Here is a 19,622-nt window from a genome sequence, read left to right on the forward strand (position 1 = left end):
ATCCCAAAAGGGCAGTTGTAGGTGCTTTGTAGGCACCAGCAGCTAACACTTGGGGACGGGCCGTGGATCAGTGGGAGAGCATCTGCTTTGAATGCAGAAGGTGCCAGGTTCAATCCCTGGCTTCTCCAGAAAGGGCTGGGACAGTTTACCACCAGGTTAATCACATACAGAACCTTATTCCAAAAAATAACTTAATAGCACTTTCTTCTAGCAGTGTTCATAAAATGGATTACTGATCGAGGAACAGCAATATTTTCTCATCAGGGAATGATAAGAGCCAGCTGGCCTTCCATTAACATGACTGTATGGTCTGGTAGACCCAGGAGAGCTCAATTTAGTCCCTTTGGATGAAAACTCGTGTCCTTCAAGCAGAAGGCACAGCCCAATCATATTTAGATAAGGGACAGTGAAGCCTTCTGACCCATTTGTCAGAGCAACCAGGGCTTCTGTCTCAAAGCAGGTAGAAAGGCAATGGAGCAAGGAGACTAGGGATTCAGTCCTTGCTCTCTTAGGTCCCCTCCCAGGCATCCTTTTTATTGTGCCCTCCTGACGATTTGCGCTTGTGGTAATGGTTATACCCAACCCCTCTTTCAATACTGTTTCATGGAAGCATACAATTGTAGAGTTGGAAGGGATTCCAAAGGTCATCTGGTCCAATTCCCTGCAATGCAGGAATCTCAACTAAAGCATCAATGACAGACAACCATCCAACCTCTGCTTAAAAACCTCCAAGAAAGGAGAGTCCACAACCTACCGAGGGAGACTGTCAAACAACTCTTACTGTCAGAAAGCTCTTCCTGATGTTTAGTCAGAATCTCCTTTCTTATAACTTGAAGCTATTGGTTTGAGTCCTTCCCTCTGGAGCAGGGGAAAACAAGCTAGCTTCCATGTGACAACCCTTTGGGTATTTGAAGATGGCTATAGTATCTCCTCTTTTGACGATTTGTGGCAAACCACAGTTTGCTATTTTGTTCATGCAAGGTAAACAATGGTTTGGGCAAACCATAGTTCTACAAACCACAACACTGAGGTCACCACTGTGGCTGACGTAAGCCACAATTTGCAAAGCTCACTTTGCACCTCTATTCATAAAGTGCTAAGGTGTGCGTGTGTGATGTTCACATCACTGCTGACTTGTTTTTCTAGTCGGATTGAAGCTGGTTTGAGAAAATAATGCATCAAACAGCAGTATTTGTCAAGAAACTACAGGATCAGCATGTATGGTGGCTAATGTTGTGCAGATTAGGGTTGAAAAGCTAGCAATAGGGGTGAACCGGATGCAGAACAAGCAGCAACATGAACATACTCTGAAGTTTGCATATTATAAAAAGCAAAAAGGTTTGGAAAGAACTTGCTCATCATATCCCCAAGGAGAAATTTCAACTGTAACGGCACAGTGTCTGCGACTCCCAGTCCCTGCAGCAACTTTCACCATACTAATCAAACCAAATGCTAATTAGAACAGCTCATGCACACCGAGGCTTAGGCTGCAACTCACTTTTAAAACCTCACTGCTCCTTTCAGCCAGTGGAGCAAATGGGAGCCAATCCAGCTTTATTGCTAGTATCATTTCTGCCCCCCTTTTTTAAATTAACTTTTTTTTTTAAAGACAAGTAAACAAAGCAGCCGGGACCCACAGGCCATTTGTTTTCACAGTAATCCGGTCGCTTACCAGCAAGCACTACCTATTAAACTAGGCCAGGTTAGTTGCACCCTAGGGAGAACTTCAAGAAGAAGTGCAGACTGGAGGAATTTAGGACCCAAGAAGTTCAAGCAACAATTGCTTAAAAGAAAACAGAAATAAAGGCACAGGGTGCCTTTTGGGGGTGAAGGAAAGGAATATTTGAAGCCTCTGACAGCTGCTTAAAATGCGCAGGCTTGGAGCCCCCTGCGGGGTATTACAGTTGCACACAAAACAACCTTGAAGCTGTCGGTTGCATGCTGTGCTTAAACCCCCACAGGAAATACCGAAGGCACAGAGTCTTGCTTCAGTCCAGTGTAGCCTATTCAAGGGGAAGGGGGTCTTGGGTTAACCCAGGGGAGTACACTGTAACCTGGCAGACAAGTCTGAGCTAACAGCTAAGCCACAAGAATTTTACCAGCTGAATTTAAACCTTGAGAGGCTATTGCTGGCCTGGCAATTGTGCACAAACACAGGAAGTCAGTCCATCTGCCTCAATATTGTCAACACCAAGAATGAGAAATCTGAGACCCCCCAGATGTTCACAGAATCATAGAACTGTAGAGTTGGAAGGGATCCCAAGGGTCATCAAGTCCAACCGCTAAAGCATACATGACAGATGGCCACCCAAGGAGCTTCCACTATCCCTGGCCATTGGTGGCACTGGCTGGAGCTGGAGTCCGAAAAACATTTGGAGGGCCTCACAGGTCCCTCAATCCACTGATGGGATGGAAGCAGCTCTCCAGAATCTCAGAGAACAGTATTTCCTGGGCCTGCCTATACATGGCTTGACTACTGAGCCATGGCTGTTCCTTAAACGATGGTCTGCTCTGTTGAATGAGCAAAGTCAAAAGGCCAAGCTCCTAATATTTAGACCTGGCTTGGCCAATCTCATACTGTCTCCTGCTGCCTTCATGGCACTGAGAGCCAGTGTGGTGTAGTGGTTAAGAGCGGTAGTCTCGTAATCCTGGGGAACCAGGTTCGCGTCTCCGCTCCTCCACATGCAGCTGCTGGGTGACCTTGGGCCAGTCACACTTCCTTGAAGTCTCTCAGCCCCACTCACCTCACAGAGTGTTTGTTGTGGGGAGGAAGGGAAAGGAGAATGTTAGCCGCTTTGAGACTCCTTAAAGGGAGTGAAAGGCAGGATATCAAACCCAAACTCTTCTTCTTCTTCTTCTACTGATGCTGTTCTGACACAATCTGGGGATCTCTAGATGTTGCTGAACTCCATCAGCATGGCCAGTAGTTAAGGATGAATGAAGTTGAGGCCCGGCCATATCTGGAGGGCCACAGGTACCCCACCACTATGCTAGATGGACTTCTGATGTCCTGATGCCACATAACAGCCACTGGCCCTCAGAAGACAAGTTCTACCTCCAACCTTTATTGGCGAGCAGCTCTGGTGTTACGGACTATCTATGGACATTCCAACTTCTCAAGAAGAGTTCTCAGTTCAGCTCCAGCCAGCATGGTCAGTGGTCAGGGATGATGGGAACTGCAGTCCTGCAACATTGAGAGGGCCACAGGTTAGGGAAGGCTGACCCAAAGGCTTTAGTGCCCAAAAAGGACTCTTATCTCACACTGTCTCACACTGTCTTAAGTAGCCTATAAGAGAGTTGGGGTTAACAAGTCACACAAGAGTACCTACTTTTTCAGTGGGGACAACTGGAATCCTAGTGGACTGTGGTATTTTAAATTAAAGGAGAATAGCCAGAATGTTTTACATAGTATGATTTGTGCAACTGGAAGAAAAGTTAAATGGGATGGCCACAGAACTGTGCCTGCAGATGCTTATCAATATGAATTGTTTTACACAGACGTAACTTGATGAACGTAGTAAGTAAAATAAGGATTATCTTCAAACACAATTTTAAAAAGCCATAAAACTTCAAGAATGTCTTTGGTTTCTCTTCATGGTCTGTCTCACATGTCAAAGTCCCTGACAAACTCCACTTGACCTACAAATGTAACATCCATTTCCATGCTGTTTTAAGCCCAAATTTAGCCTTCATCAGGCAATGGGGCGGTGGGGGAATTATACTCCCAAATGGAGCTGGGGGTGGGGAGCAAGGCGAGATGAACTCCTGGCATTCCTTAAACACAGCAGCAAAACAAACAGCAATTAGGTCACTAAAACAGGTTTAACTCTCTGACTTCTTACACACCTTTGTTTTGCCTCCTCATCCCACAAGGACTGCTATAAAGTTGAAAGGTATCTGCTAATCTGTGCTATATAGAGGGTGGTGGAGAGTTTTTGATATCATCTTTTCCCTTCAGCTAATGCTCACACTCACCCCTACATAGCCAGGCCACTCCTTTCAAAACAGAGACAGAAACTTTTTGTAAAATAAAATATTTTTTTAAATCCCCAAAACAACCAAATCTATTATTTCTTTCAGGTATTTATTTACCACTTGAGAAAATTTCTAAGCAGCGATGGGCATGGTTGTAAGGCACATCAGACCATTGCCTGAAGCTAAGCAAGTCTGAGTCTGAATAGCATATGAATTGGGGGCCACCACATAGGCACTGTTTTAAGCTCCATGATAAAATATATTCACATATTCACACACACATACACATACACATACACATAAACACACACACACACCACAAAAAAAGCCCAAGCCTCTGCTGCAGAACGTGGTAACTAAGGGTTGGTAATCTTTGGGGCACTTCTGGACGACTTGTTTATGAGCATTGGTCCCAAATTGTTTCAGGGGAAGTCTTCAGGGGAAGACGCTGCACCAAGCAAGCAAGCAAGCAAGCAAGCAATCCCACACTTTCCAATGGATTTCCACCCCCTTTCCTGTTTTCAGGAAGTCTGGGTTTTGAAAGTAATCAGGCTTACTGCGCAAGATGTCCAACTGTGCAACCACAATGTGAGTGAATCCCACCCCAAAACAGCAACGGTCTGGAAGCACCCTTGGAAATCTTGTGCTCTTGCACACTTCCTGTGACTTTTTTTTTAAGTGCATGCACAGAGGTACAGAAATATCATTCCAGGAATGTGAAAACAGAGTGGAGGGAAGGGGTGGGAGTGGTAGCAATTGAGGGGTGGGGCCTGAATTGCAGGGAGCTGGGCTACACGACCCTTGGAGTCCCTTCCAACTCTACAATTCTATGAACACACAACATGGGGAAATTGTATCACTGGTATGGACCAGAAACAGTGGTATAACTATGAAAAGAAGACTTAAACCATGCATTGTGTGAAGCCTGGTGGGTCAATTATTCATTTATTAATGTATATCCTGCTTATATGCCAAAATGACTTCTAAGTAGTTTAGAATTAATCAAGAACGCAGCAGGGTGATGGGGAGGCGCTCAGCTACTTGTCTGCAATATAGTGCCTTATACAGAAGCATTGTAACAGCATACTCCTAACCACATTGTGTTTGGGAAAGGGCTGTAGCTTGGTGATAAGAGCATCTGCTTTGCATGCAGAAAGTCCCAGGTTCAAAACCCCGCATCTCCTGGGGGAGTCTCCCTGCCTGAAACCCAGGAGAGCTTCTGCCAGTCAGTGTGTGGACAACACTGAGTTAGATGGACCAAAGCTTACGTTCCTATGTCTGCTCAGAAGTCCTAATCAATTTAATGGGACTTACTCCCAAGTAAGAGAGGTTAAGACTGCAGTCAAAGTTAGCTGCATTTATCCCCCACAGCACTGAAACTACTGAGACAAGTTACTAAAAACATAAATCCAACTGATGTTCATCTAACTTAGCATGGATTGCGCCCACTATGTCATAGTAAAGGTAAAGGTAAAGGGACCCCTGACCATTAGGTCCAGTCGTGGCCGACTCTGGGGTTGCGGTGCTCATCTCACTTTACTGGCCGAGGGAGCCAGCGTACAGCTTCCGGGTCGTGTGGCCAGCATGACTAAGCCGCTTCTGGCGAACCAGAGCAGCACACGAAAATGCCATTTACCTTCCCGCCGGAGCGGTACCTATTTATCTACTTGCACTTTGACATGCTTTCGAACTGCTAGGTTGGCAGGAGCAGGGACCGAGCAACGGGAGCTCACCCCGTCACAGGGATTCGAACTGCCGACTTCTGATCAGCAAGTCCTAGGCTCTGTGGTTTAACCCACAGTACTTTTTTATTATTACATTTTCTGTTTTCAGGATTGAGAGCCAGTGTGGTGTAGTGGTTAAGAGCGGTAGTCTCGTTATCTGGGGAACCGGGTTCGCGTCTCCGCTCCTCCACATGCAGCTGCTGGGTGACCTTGGGCCAGTCACACTTCTCTGAAGTCTCTCAGCCCCACTCACCTCACAGAGTGTTTGTTGTGGGGGAGGAAGGGAAAGGAGAATGTTAGCCGCTTTGAGACTCCTTAAAGGGAGTGAAAGGCGGGATACCAAATCCAAACTCTTCCTCTTCTTCTGTTTTACAATTTAAAATACTCATTTTACATCCTTAAGTTATCAACGACTTCCCTTCTCTTTCCATGGTTCATTTTACATATCATGAATCCCTGCCTATTTCACAGAAACTATACCGATCAGTATTCCATTGCTGCATCCATCAAAACTTATTTACACTTAAAAAAAAAACACAACTTATTTACACTGTTGAATTTATCCTAATGCTGCCAGCGTTTTCAGCTGTACACAATTATTTCCCATATATTCAATAAACATTACCATTATAGTTATGTATAACACAAATCTGTAATATTGGTATTTATAGACTGGCTATTTGCACGAAAATCATTAACATCCCAAATATGATCACCCCATAATTAATCGGGTGGGGGTGCCCAAAATCAGAAGGGCGGAACCATACAAATGCCGGCAGATTTTTCCCGGGGTAGGAAACGGGAGGGCACTAACGTCAAAAGCAACAGATAATGAAGAAGGCAGATACTGTTGCAAGGAGCGGGGTTTGAAGGACCAATAGTTTTGAACAGTGTGGAAACGGAAGGCGCGCTGCTATTAAACGAGCAGTTAAATCAATACCGGCCACCCAAGGCCGAAGGGGAGGGAAGGATAACGCAAGGAGGAAAGGGGGAGTGGTAATGGTGGGGACACGGCGGTTACCATAGAAACTCACAGTCAGCCCTCGGGTCGCGACCGCCATTTTGATGCCGCCGCTGCCTCTTCCAACTCGCCGGCTGCATTTCGGCCCGCCCCTTTCGAAAACGGAGGAGGGGTGGAGCGACATCCGGGCACTTCCCAATCACCTTGGGCTAACCTAGTTAGGAGTCAAGTTGACTTTTAACCTAAAACATTTTGTTAACATTAAAAGCAAATCCCATTGAATGCAATGGGGCTTACACACAGGTGCAATCGCAGCCGCAATATAAACTGATAGCATTTGTATACTGTAGTTCCTTTTCCTGGAATATATAAATATGAAAATACATAAATTTGCCCAATGGTTGCATTAGCAGTTGTATACATTGCATGCACTGCCTTTTACAACAGGCGTGTCATGTGAGATGCAAAAATTGGGCAGATCTCCTTACTGTCACTGGGAACCTGGGTTTCAATTTGCAGTGGAGAGAGGAAAACTTTACATGCATCACGTATATGTGTCCACAGTTAATAGTTAATATGTTAAAAAAAAAAAAAATTCTTTTTCATGTTTCTGGGAGTTGCTCCTGAAAACAGTTGTGAGGCGCTTCCATGGGCATGATTATGTGTTTTTAATCCACTAGAAGGAAGGGGAAAGGGATTCACTGAGACCAGATAGATAGGTTCCCCACCCACATCTTAGAAACTGGGCAAAGTCTCTGACATGATAGGGCCCTTTGGTAACCAGTCTTCACAGCTGATTGCTTAAGGATCAGGGGCCAGTTCAAATGTTGGCCACCAGAGGTCTGTGGCATCAAGTGCCTCTCTCTCCTCCAAAAGAACTGTCCACAACTTGTTTGCATTGAACATTGTTTTCCTGATAGTAGCCCACAAATGTCTGAGGTCAACACACAGCCTCTGATCCAGACAGGTCAACAGCTACTGACGCAGACTATGCTAATGCTGCTTTGCTTTTTTAAAAAAAAAAATGCAAATGAAATACAAGCTAAATCCAGTGGGTTTAAAGGGCAGGAAATGCCAGTGCCTCAGCCAAACCTGCCTGCCTTGACTTGAAAAGGAGATCCACAGCAAGCAGCGCTGTCTCTAAATGAAGGCTGGGGACAGATCACAAGCCCTCCGTCACAAAGGTTGTGGGAATGGTGCCAACAGCCAAGGGAAGAGGGTGCAGGAGGGGCTCTTGCCAACAAAACCCACTTTTGTCAAAATTGCTACAGTGACTTCACCCTTTCACTGGGGAAGGGAAGGGGAGGGATAATGGTCCCTTTTCTCTTGCCTGGGGTTCCCCCTACAATGGCTCCAGTCAGGGCTGCTTAGTGGAAGTGTCAGAAGGGGGATGCTGTTGCCAAGGGAGAAGGGACTGTCATGAGGGGCAAGTCAAGGTGAGGTTATAGTATAGAGAGAGACGGAATGGTGAGATGCCCAAGAGGTACAACTTGGAGATTCAGTTTTATTTGAAGAAAAAAGGAAGACAAGAGACTTAATGGTGTTTTTCTAATATTTGGTTTATTTGCAAATGCATAAGCATAAACGGAGACAAGCTGCATACACGCCCCACAGAACATAAGAAGAGCCTAGCTGCATCCTGTTCTTACACTGGCAAAGCCAAATGCCCCAATGGGAAGCCCACAAGCAGGACCTGAATACAACAGCACTCTCCAAACTTGCAACTCCCTAACAACTGGTATTCAGAGGCATATTGCCTCCAACAATGGAGGCAGAACATAACCACCATGGCTAGTAACCATTGATAACCTTCCCCTCCGTTGATCGGTCTTTTAAAGCCATCTGTGTTGGTGGCCATCGTATGGGAGCAAACCTCATAACTGAAATATGTGTGGTGTGTTTTTCAACCCTTTAGGTAGAAAAATCCCCAGCAGAGTATTTGTTTCATGAAGCCAGATGTTCCCCAGCAGGCAATAAATTAAAAAGCAAGCAAGACTTTTACCATGACAGGCACCATCTTGAATCCAGCCAGGCTGTGTTTGGTTTCCATTTATGCCGACATAACTGGAGAAATACTTCAAGAAAGAAGCCCGGAAACATTTCTCTCATTTCCTTTTCGGACAGACACTCCTCTTATTTATCTACTTTGTGGCCTTCATTGTGTTCTGTTATCTATTTCACAGCCAGGCTTGAGGAAAATGAAAGTTACCATTTGATTTTGGTGGGTCTACTCTAAGTTGGAGTTACTTGGACACAACCCTTAAAATTTCTCGATTTCTAGATGAACACAAACAACTGAAACAAATTCGGGACAGCAGACAGCAGATGCCAGCTTTGTGTAGCAAAAAAAGTATAAAAACTGCTTTTGAGATTAGATAAACTTCTGTAGTCTGCATTTTTTAGATTGTGTTGATTTTTCCATGGAGTATCTGGAAAAAGGACCAGCCACCCCAGAAGCAGAGGTTTGAGGCAAAATACCTTGAGGTCTTTAGTGCTGGTCGGCAAGGAAAAATTAGTCATATAAAAGGAGAATCCCTGGATGCCAGGATCCAAGATTGTGGCAAGTACTCTTTGGTGAGAGAACACCAGCAGAGATTTAAAACCACAAAACATGCAGCAAAGTAAAACATAGAAATATAGGCTGTTAGACCTTTATAACAGTCCAAAGTAGTCCACTCTTCCCCCAACATATAAAAAGACAAGGTTGGTAAGTTAAAAATTGTTTCTTTACAAACATGCCAAAGGTCAGGTTCATGTGCTTTTCCATACATCAGTCAGAAAACACAGGCAGTACAACTTGGCTTAGTTACAGTGGTGAAAGTTCCTAAATTATTGGTATAGGAACTCAACAACGACTTGTAAGAGCCATGCAGTCAGAGCTGCAGCCCCTTCACGTGCAGTCAGAGCTGCAACCCCTTCACGTGCCAAATTTCTCAGGCAGACTGGAAGGAAAACAAAGACTTGATTACCTGTTCCCACTCAAGGTGAGCTAAGCCTGGTATTAATTAGACCTAAGCATGATGGTTATATGAGGCTGATTATCCCACATCTACCTTGCTTTGTATTCACGTTGATGAATGACTCAATAAAATTTCATTTGCTTTAGCTGTTAATCAGGCAGGGAGTGTCTCAGGCTTAGCAGGATGTTTTAGAAAGATAATAAAAGAGACTCCATGGCACACACAATACAATGGAACAACAACCCAGTTTCAAATGTAAATGAATTTAACTAAAAATTTGCTGTCATTTAACTAGTGGTGGCTGGTGCCCATTGGAATTGATAGAGGGGAAGGCAGGGAGTCCTCACAGTAAGTGGATCCAGAACCAATAATAAGCTGAGCCAACTAATTCCAGTTTTGTTCTGCAAGGGAGAACACAGAGATGCAGGTGCAGGAAGCTGGCAGGCAGGGTCAGCCTCTGGACCAGTTGCAAATAAAACAGGCAGGTAGGGTTGGGAGGGATGCCTGAGGGCTTCTTCTTCTTTCTTTGGCGATCACTCATAGCTGAGTAAGATTGTCTTCCTTAAACACAGCTTTAACAGTGAGTCCGTAAGTGACTGTGGAGGCCAATTATGGATCCACACATCCTTCCACAGTGGGGACATTGGTTTCCGGGTAGGAGTTGATCACAGTGTGGATTTGCCAAGCATGCCTTTCTCTTAGCACATTTCTACCTTGCGTCCAGAGTTCGAGTGTCTTCAAAGCCTTCGAAACCTTTGGTAAAGGCTGTTCTCCAACTGGAGCGCTTGCAGGCCAGTGTTTCCCAGTTGTCAGTGTTTATACTACATTTTTTTAGATTTGCCTTGAGGCAGTCTTTAAACCTCTTTTGTTGACCACCAGCATTACGCTTTCCATTTTTAAGTTCGGAATAGAGTAGTTGCTTTGGAAGATGATCATCAGGCATCCGTACAACATGACCAGTCCAACAAAGTTGATGTTGAAGAATCATTGCTTCAACACTGGTGATCTTTGCTTCTTCCAGTACACTGATATTAGTTCACCGACTGAAGTTGGTAGGCAGAGCTCCATTTATCTTAACAGAGCAGTCTCCACTGCATTTAAAGGTAAAGGGACCCCTGACCATTAGGTCCAGTTGTGACCAACTCTGGGGTTGCGGCCCTCATCTCGCTTTATTGACTGAGGGAGCCGGCGTACAGCTTCCGGGTCATGTGGCCAGCATGACTAAGCCGCTTCTGGTGAACCAGAGCAGCGCATAGAAACGCCGTTTACCTTCCCGGTGGAGCATTTAGTAGTGCCCAAAATCTGCGCTCTGGACAAAACATGGTTCAAAAGTTGGCACCCTCCTCCGGCTTTTGGCTTTTCACAGAGTCCCATTCTGCTTCCATCAAGCTGGGATGAGCAAGGAAGTGGGATATAGGGAGTTCAGAGCAATAGGGTTGTTATGTTTATTTTATTTTCTTCTGGCAGGATTCATTGCTGTGGGACGCATTGTTGTGTCAGTTGCCTTGAAAAGATTAGTCTGCATAAAATGCTGCATCCGTTTAAAGGCAATTCCAGGGCTCAATCTAGTTGGCCTTAAGGTTGCCAACTGAGCAGGGAGGGAAATGCCCACCCTGTTGCTAGTCAGTTTTGCGCTACAGAATAATCAGTTGAATCTTTTCCCACAGCACTGAGAAGTTTCCCCGAGATTATTTCCCAAATAACTGTCTGCAGACTGAAATGGCAGAAGTGCAGGGGCAGAATGAAAAATTTGCCGCTCCAGTTTTGGCCTATAAATATACCAGCGTCCTTTATGGATACAGCAAGGAACTGAATGTATACCTTTCCTTTCCCTCCCCCAGTTATTATCAGCCCCACCCCCTGTGAAGTGTTCCCACTGAGATTAAAATTAATTAGTGCCAATTACAAATCAGATTACACATATCCTCTTGGGGGTCAAAGCTCTTACTGAATGAAGCTATTGCCAGAGGGGGCGTGCGGATATTTAGCACAAACGAAATGGGGGCTGGAAAGTAATGTTAATTTCCACACATGCCAAACCATCAAAATGCCTTTCTGTGAGACTGTGAATGGTAAGGAGCTAGGGGGAGATAGGCTTTTCAGCATTCTCTGCTATAACCATTGGACACACATCAGGAATCATGGCTTGTCTGTTGCTGTGTTCGGTCACACTTAGGAATGAGAGAGGAATTTCATTCAGTTCTCATTTAAAGGCAAATAATCTATCTAATTTGCATTTTCTGAAACAGCATGTGAAGCAAAACACAACCACCCTTCAAAATTTGAGCTTATCTGAATTCTGAGATAAAAGGTAAAGGTAAAGGTACCCCTGCCCGTACGGGCCAGTCTTGACAGACTCTGGGGTTCTGCGCCCATCTCACTTAAGAGGCCAGGGGCCAGCGCTGTCCGGAGACACTTCCGGGTCACGTGGCCAGCGTGACATCGCTGCTCTGGTGAGCCAGAGCCGCACACGGAAACGCCGTTTACCTTCCCGCTGGTAAGCGGTCCCTATTTATCTACTTGCACCCGGAGGTGCTTTCGAACTGCTAGGTTGGCAGGCGCTGGGACCGAGCAGCGGGAGCGCACCCCACCGCAGGGATTCGAACCGCCGACCTTTCGATCGGCAAGTCCTAGGCGCTGAGGCTTTAACCCACAGCGCCACCTGCGTCCCCCGAATTCTGAGATACAGTTCTCCAAACCATGTTTACAAAAAGTAAGATATACTGTATTAGGGGAAATAGCTGCGTTAGTTAAAATAGCATACAAAAAGGCATTAAGAGGGAATCAATTGCAAAAATGTGCCCATCAGTAAAAAAATAAAAGCATACAAAAATGTGTTTATTAGGAGAAACTCTCAATAGAATGGTGATGAAGTTTCATGAGGATTTTTTTTTTAAATCACAAATGGTTGTAGAAATGTGAACTTCATTTAAGATGGGAAAATGAAAAACTGAGAAACTCAAAGTTGGCAGATCCTTCTATCATTTTCAGAGTGACAAAATACATTAGGAACTAGCATTTATAAGGACAGCTATTGTTCCACAGCATATAGCAATAAAAGAAAGCAGGGAAGGGTGTACTTTAGTGGCACAGAGCAACAAGGCCCCATAAAAGGATAAAACTCTCATATACACACTTTAGTTGCAAGGTGGCATTGGGCCAGTTCCTCTGGTGTTTTTGCCTCAAAGGATTTCTTCCTTTATCTATTTCGACGGTTTCATCTATCTTCCTTGTTACTGCTGTCAGGATCCTAATCAGATTCATCAGTCTCTTTTTCTTCTCTCCGTCTCAATCCCAAATGAAACTCTTCATTCGGCAATTTTCTTCTCCCGTATTAAATTGTGACATAACCAGCAGCTCCCCAGCTCATGGGGGCTGTCAATCAGCTCCCTTGCGTTTATTACACACTGGTGTCAGAATGGGATTTGTGCAAACCAATTTGTGCTCTGCAGAGGCAGGGGACAGGGAAGGCGCTTGATCTGAAAGCGGGGGAAGGGGACAGCAATAAGCTCCTGGCTGGTTAAATGTAGGAGTTTTCAATCGATTAAATCTACATGTGTTCGCATTCTAATTGCAAAATTCTTCCAGGTAGGAAAAAGCCTACTTTGCTTTTACATGTCACGGTAGGCCCTGGTGAACATTTGAACACGAGCTGTATCAGGCCAGTGGCTCATTCAGTCTGCAATCCTGTTCTTGCAGTAGCTAACCAGATACCCACTATGGGAAAATCAGTAAATGGATTATGTTCAGTGGTCACAAAATGCAGGGCGGGGGTGAGAGGATGAGAATTGAACAGCATACCTTCCAAACAAGCATGGCTAGCTTAGATTGGCATCCTGACCCAAACACTGCGCTAATAAGTAGAATAATAGAATTGTGGAGTTAGAAGGTACCCCAGGGTCATCTAGTCCAACCCCCTAAAATGAAGATATTTTGCCCAACGTGGGGCTCAAACCCACCACCCTAAGATTAAGTGTCTCATGCTCTAGCGACTGAGTTCTTACTAATATTATTACTCCTCTCGTAGTAATAATAATAATAATAATAAGTTAAAGGCATAAGGATTGGATTCACTGATTTTTCCGGCAGCCTAATCCTGGAAAAGAAGCGTGTGGGCATCAGACAAGGGGGCAGGCTGATAAAGCAACCGGTTCGGGAGCTGCCCGGAGCCGAGGAGAGACACAGCAGCAGGCAGCGCCGGCTTTGCAAAAGCAGACTTCCTTCCGGGAGGCGGCGGCAGAGAGGTAAGGAGCCTGGCTCGCTAGCTAGGCCCCCGATTTCGGTCCTTTCCAGACACACACACCCCTTTCCGATCTCGCTTTAGCGCAGCGGAGAATGAAATCGAGACGCCTGCCCTGGCGGGCGCGCAGCACCGCGCGTGGGCACCTTGCAAACGGGGCGCGCGCGTAATTCGCAGGCTCCCCTGCCGGTGGCGCGGGGCGCCGAGGGTTAATCCGGATCGAACCGACGTGGCGTCGCCGTCACTTGCATAACAGGCGACTTTAATTAGGCAGCCCGGAATGTGCCCGGTTAGCAAATGCGCAGATTAAACGCTGATTGTCTTGGCTAGGCGCGCGCGCACGCAAGCAAGCACACGGTTAACAAATAACACCAATAAAGCATACGAAGCGAGCTCCATCGTGACGTCCGGAGCATAACAGGCGTGTGTTTTAATTGGTGTGCTAATTCAGCCCTCTTGGCTTCACGTCGCTTTCAACAGCTGGGGGGAAAGTGGCAAGCAAACCCATCTGTTCCCCCCTGGGTAGTAACAGTTCCTGTCTTGCTTCCTACCAACCTACCAGAAAGAAAGGGATATTGTTTTGTATTTGTTGGGAAAAGGAGCAATAAAATCATACAGATCGAGAAAAGATTGCAGTATAGGCATGATTATAGTCAAATGGAGCTTCCGAGTATACAGATAGTCTACCCTTGATTACTTTATCCCAGGCAAGGCTGTGAGATTCTCAGAAATGTCTAGCCAGCTGGTGGTGGTAGATCTAGGATAGGGAACCTGTGGTCTTTCAGATCTTGTGAGACTGGCCGGTGGTCAGGGAGCTGAAGTCCAGCCAAATCTGGAGAGCCACAGGTTCACCTTCACTCTGCTAGATGGATCTCTAGTGTTCTGATGTCATGTAGCAGCCATTGGTACACAAGCAGACAGAGCTGTGGAACAGACGACCTCAGAAGGTGGTGGACTGACTAATTCATCGGAGGTTTTAAAACAGAGGTTGAATGGCCATCCATCAGGGATTCTTGATTCCTGCATTGCAAGGGATTGGACTAAATTACACTTTGCATTCTTTCAAACTCTACAGCTCATGATTCTATGAAGTCTACACACACTTAAGTTATAATCTGTATTGGCTGAGCTGCTGTGATATTCTGAACTATCTATGACCATTCCAGCTGCTCAAGGAGAGTTCGTAGTCCAGTTACTGTGAGGAGGGATGCTTGTCAATTTGGGATTAAACCTTCATATGGACTTGATGGAGGGAATGCTGCTTGGGAGGAAGTCTGTTTCAAAGTAACCTTAAAGTCCAGCTTATTCTATAAGACTGGTAGCCTGCACCTGGGAAGGGAGGTTTTGTTCTGGCCCGCAGAGGAAACAAAACAGCTTATATTATTGTAACTCAGGGGCTGTAGGTCGGTGGTAGAACATTTGATCTGCATGCAGAAACTGCTAGCTTCTCCAGGTAAGGCGTGGGATCTTCCCTGTCTGAAACCGTGGACAACCACTGCCAGTCAGTGTAGACAATACTGAACTAGATGGACCAGTGGCATGGTATGAGGCAGCTGCCTGTGTTTTCCAGCAAGCTGAGCTTCAACACCTCAGAGTGCTGTCTCTTTTACTGTAAATACTTAGTTGTACATTCTCTCTTACTCCTTGTAAATTTAAAATTAAACCACCTTCTGGAAGTGTGAAGCCAAGATACAATCACCTAAAATCCCACACCTTCCTTCTTAACTCTCACCCTTCTTACAATACAGTAACTAAATCAACTGTGTACACACTGTATCTTTAAAACACATTATTTTCCTGAAAGACCTCTGGGTCCTGTAATTTTCCCTTCATGGAGTAACAATTCCCAGGATTCTTTGGGGGAAGTCATGTGCTTTAAATGTATGGTGTAGGCACAGCCTGACTCAGTCAAAGATAAGGTAGGCTCCTCCGTTTCGACTCTTTTATTGATTTCTAACTCTTTCAGACTTGGCTTATTGTTAATTCAGTGTCTGTGCCAATTAACACTTGCTAGTGTATTTTTAATGAGCATGCTAATTCCCTTTTGGATAAGGATGACATTGATTTAGATTTATCTTTGTGGTCCTTGTTAACCCTTAGGGTACTAAGTTTCTGAGTGCGTTCAAATCTCAAAAGTCAAAAGAACCCCAAAGCAGAGTCAGGGTTGCATGTGAGAACTGCAGGCTTCTGTGCAAAGTGCACACTTCATGTCACGCCCTCGTGGGCGATAGGGAGCCAGGAGGTCCTTGCTCTAACCCATAGTCACTACTTCCTATCGGTGCTATTTTTTAATGACTTGGGCACAATTTCTTCTGCGGGGGTGGGAGAAAGCTGCACAGATCTGAATATTAAAACAAAGGAGTCAGGATTTTTATTGGCTCTGCTCCTGTGCCTTTAACAGCAGCCTGACATACCAGGAAATGATTTAACAGTTTAAGTGTGTTGAGCTGCTTTAGAGAGGCGGGGGAGCTGGGCCTATACAAAAAGTTGGCAACCTTGCTCTTGGGACTTTTTAAATTTTTGATTTCTGTGCATCAGGCAGCTGCAAAAGGCACAGGAGCAGAGCCAGAAAACTACAATAGCAATCCTACTGTGGCAAAGACACCGGGGATATGGGTGGATAACTTTTATTCTTATCTTCCAGGTGCCCTTAGATGGACAGAGCAGGCAGAAAATGGATCCTGATATCTCTCTCCTCTTCCAGTGCCCATCTCCCAAGGGCATCACAGAGGCTCAGGTCCGAGCTGAGCTCTCCCCACTGTATGACCGGCGCCCACTCCCTGGCGACAGGGCCCGGATCGAGACAGCTTGGGTGGCACGTCGCCAGCAGAGCCCATGGCTCTTTGACGGAGCCAAATTCCGTCTCCACTCAATCCAGCTGGAGGGGGACATCTTGACCTTCTGCCTCGGTCTCACCTGCTACAAGGACTTTGTGGGCACCAACTTGGCGGACGCAGCCGGGCAGCTCCAGGAGCGTGGGCGCGAGGACTTGGGGAACAGCCAGGCCTACCTCGCCGAGCCCCTGGGGGTGGGCGCCATGCTGCACACAGCAGATGACAAGTTTGTCTTTTTGCGGCGGAGTCAGTGCGTAGGGGAGGCGCCTGGGAAGATCGACATTCCTGGAGGCCACCCTGAACCGCAGGTTGATGGAGTACCTGGTTTTATGTCTTGGGGGTGTTGCTGTTAACAAATGGGTCAAATTTCAGTATTGTAAGAAAGCAATAGGACACGCATCAGCTTTGCAGCATATCCCATGGGCTCCCCTGAGTCCATCTCCTTAATTAAGGCGGAGCACAGCTTGGAAGTTCTCCTGCCACTTTAGCTTGAAGGCAGAGCATCTGCTTTGCATGCAGAAGGTCCCAGGCATCTCCAGGTAGGGCAGAGAGTCTCCTTGCCCGAAACCTTGGAGAGCCACATGGGCCATAGAGAATGGAGCTGTGTTCCTTGAATGGGCCTGTGTTCTTCCTGTGCCTCGCTTTGCAGGTTGTCATGGAAGATGCCGCCTTGGAGGGGCCTGTCCGTCACCAGGACCTCCCAGGAGAATCCGTGGTCAAGGAGTTGTTCTGTTCTGTGCTGCGAGAGATCCAGGATGAGGTGAGGAAAGGGCAGGGAAAGGGGAGCAGCCAACGACTAGGCTGCCCTCCCCTCGTCTCTGAACCAGCTTTTGAGAGTGACTCTGAACCAGCTACCCCTTCCCTTCCCAGGTGAACCTTCCACTGCCCACCCTCAGCAGCCCAATGTTGCTCGGAATAGCCCGGAACGAGACCAGTGCAGGCCGCTGCAGTGCTGAATTCTACATCAGGTAATGTGCTGAATCCTGATCTGAAAAGTAGGCCTCCCTCATCACTATCATCCTGGTACCAAGCTGTGGTTAGTTATGAAGGGTGCATTGATTTCCCCCCCTGCTTATGAATATTTTCATTTTATGCATTATATAAAAATGATTCCATGAGCTGATGGGGCAGCACTGTAGGAAACAACCCTAAAGAAAGATCTTTGCCAGGCTCTGAAAGGAGAATAAGGTAGCTGTGCCAGCCAAATCACCCTAGAGTTAGCGTCTCACAACTGGGGTGCCACTGCTAAGAAGGCCCTCTCTCTGGTATACATCTGCCTCATCTTTGATGATGGCGGCATCCACAGAAGGCCCTCTGTAGAAGATCACAACCCATTGGTACATACATATGTATGGAGACAGCTTGCCCTTCAATAGAAACTCTTCTATTGAGCCCTACCCAATAGAGGCTCATCCATTCTTTGTCCAGCAGCTCAGCTGCCCCATCAGGGTACAGCCTCAGCTTCTCCCTCCTTTACCCCACCGTGTGGGCCCTGCCATGGACACCTCTTTCTCCAGGCCCAAAGTCTTCCCAGTTTAGTCTTCAGCTCCTAGTCCCTACACCCACCTCAGCTTCGCTGGTTGCTTTCTTCTCAACTTTGCTATTCATTAATTAATTCAGGTGCAGTCTCAGCTCTGAGCAGGTGAGGCACCATTATGCTATCGGGGGCCCTGAGGCCCAAGAGTCAACCAGCATCATCTTTGTTGACAGAGAGGTAAGTGCTGGAGCTGGAGGCAAAAGTGTGTAGCTCAAGGGTGGGCAGCCTTAGACCTGGGTGTCAAATACGACCCTCCAAGCTTCTCTGTCTGGCCCTTAGGCTTCTTCCCAAGCCACACCCTCTCACCGGCCCTGCCTTACACACCCTCCTTGAGTATTTTTTGCCTGGCTGTCCTTGAACTCTGATTATGCACATAATTATTGGGACCCAATTCCTAGTTTATATTGGTAAGATTGGACAGCCAGCCATCTAAGCATACAGGAACCTCCTAGTTTCCCCATTGGCAAGTGCTAAGGCCCCTTTAAAGAAACATATGCCTCCTCTGGAGTCAATTTAGAGTTAATTAGAATACATTAAAATGAAGTTCATCGTCCCCCTTTTTGCATGCCAAGGCACTGTGACCCTGTCACCCCCAATATAGTAAAATAACTAGACAGGACAAAATAGTGTAAGTGTCAACCCCATTATCTGCATCTCTTTTAACACATGGCTGCCTTTTTCTCTGTGCAGGATGTCCTGACAATGGAGCAGAGCGGGGACTTTTGGAAGGAACTGTGCCCATCAGCCAAAGGGGCCATAGAGCTCTACAGAGGGGTCATGGGCACATGCCAATGATGAGCCCATTGGGAAGAGGTACTTCGAGGAAGTGAACTACTCTCTCAGGGACTATTCAGAATTACTTTACAGATCATCCAGTTACCCCAAAATCACCAGCAGTCCTTTGGCAAAGCAGGAATATTATGCCATGGATACGGATAGTGGGATTATTCTCACCTCCCTTGAAACTGCACTGGCTGAGACCCACCTTAGCGCCTTGTGAGCCCTGTCGCTGTGCCTGTTTGTGCAACCTGTTTCTCAATAAAGTAGTATTATTTTTTAATTATTAGTTTTCTCACCCATGGTGTGATTTCAGGTTTCCTAGCATGCACTGGGCCTTTCTCTGCACCTCCAATATCCTCTTCTCATTTCAGTTACTAAGAGCTTCCTCTTCCCCCTATATCAGAATTCCCAATATATCTGGGTGTGGTGCACCCTGTTTGTACAAATTATTTGCCAAGAGAAGTGAATTCTGCAAGCAATGTTGCAGGGTGGAGTGCTCAGTCTTCCAGCCATGCCCTTTCCCAGGATACTCCATTCCATTGTTGGGCACAGCAAATGCCTCTAAGTACCAGCTGCTGGAAACCATTGGAAAGGAGAATTGTTGTTGTGCT

General features: G+C 46.2%; 2 protein-coding genes across 5 annotated transcripts in view; one reads left to right on the top strand and one right to left on the bottom strand.

Moving 5' to 3' along the window:
• Window positions 1–6,859, bottom strand: part of DNAJC4 (DnaJ heat shock protein family (Hsp40) member C4) — a 40,380-nt gene extending 33,521 nt beyond the window's left edge. Inside the window, exon 1 of one of the 2 annotated variants that reach the window (XM_083716019.1) lies at window positions 6,721–6,859. In XM_083716019.1, coding sequence (XP_083572145.1) covers window positions 6,721–6,844 — 124 coding nt within the window. In that variant the 5' untranslated portion in view covers window positions 6,845–6,859. The remainder of the gene's footprint in view (window positions 1–6,720) is intronic. The other variant, XM_083716020.1, reaches the window with a different exon arrangement.
• Window positions 6,860–10,723: 3,864 nt separating this feature from the next.
• NUDT22 (nudix hydrolase 22) lies at window positions 10,724–19,291 on the top strand. Of its 3 annotated transcripts, XM_083716073.1 has the most exons (7): window positions 10,724–11,931; window positions 12,310–13,864; window positions 16,505–17,002; window positions 17,344–17,454; window positions 17,565–17,662; window positions 18,315–18,408; window positions 18,922–19,291. In XM_083716073.1, the coding sequence occupies exons 3-7, from the start codon at window positions 16,535–16,537 to the stop codon at window positions 19,024–19,026; spliced, it is 876 nt and encodes a 291-aa protein (XP_083572199.1). In that variant the 5' UTR covers window positions 10,724–11,931; window positions 12,310–13,864; window positions 16,505–16,534; the 3' UTR covers window positions 19,027–19,291. The 3 variants fall into 3 exon arrangements, with proteins under 3 accessions (XP_083572199.1, XP_083572200.1, XP_083572201.1); XM_083716074.1 differs by lacking the exons at window positions 10,724–11,931; window positions 12,310–13,864 and adding an exon at window positions 13,927–14,281; XM_083716075.1 differs by lacking the exons at window positions 10,724–11,931; window positions 12,310–13,864 and adding an exon at window positions 15,726–15,779.
• The last annotated feature ends 331 nt before the right edge of the window (window positions 19,292–19,622 follow it).

Source organism: Podarcis gaigeae, assembly GCF_964106915.1.
Source record: "Podarcis gaigeae genome assembly, chromosome: 16".
Classification (NCBI taxonomy): domain Eukaryota; kingdom Metazoa; phylum Chordata; class Lepidosauria; order Squamata; family Lacertidae; genus Podarcis; species Podarcis gaigeae.

Excerpts from the sequence above, each read along its gene's own strand:
- NUDT22 (XM_083716073.1), top strand. The coding sequence starts at position 16,535 with ATGGATCCTGATATCTCTCTCCTCTTCCAGTGCCCATCTCCCAAGGGC. Across the intron at positions 17,003-17,343 it reads GAGGCCACCCTGAACCGCAG|GTTGTCATGGAAGATGCCGC; the intron begins GTTGATGGAGTA and ends CTCGCTTTGCAG. Across the intron at positions 18,409-18,921 it reads TCATCTTTGTTGACAGAGAG|GATGTCCTGACAATGGAGCA; the intron begins GTAAGTGCTGGA and ends TTCTCTGTGCAG.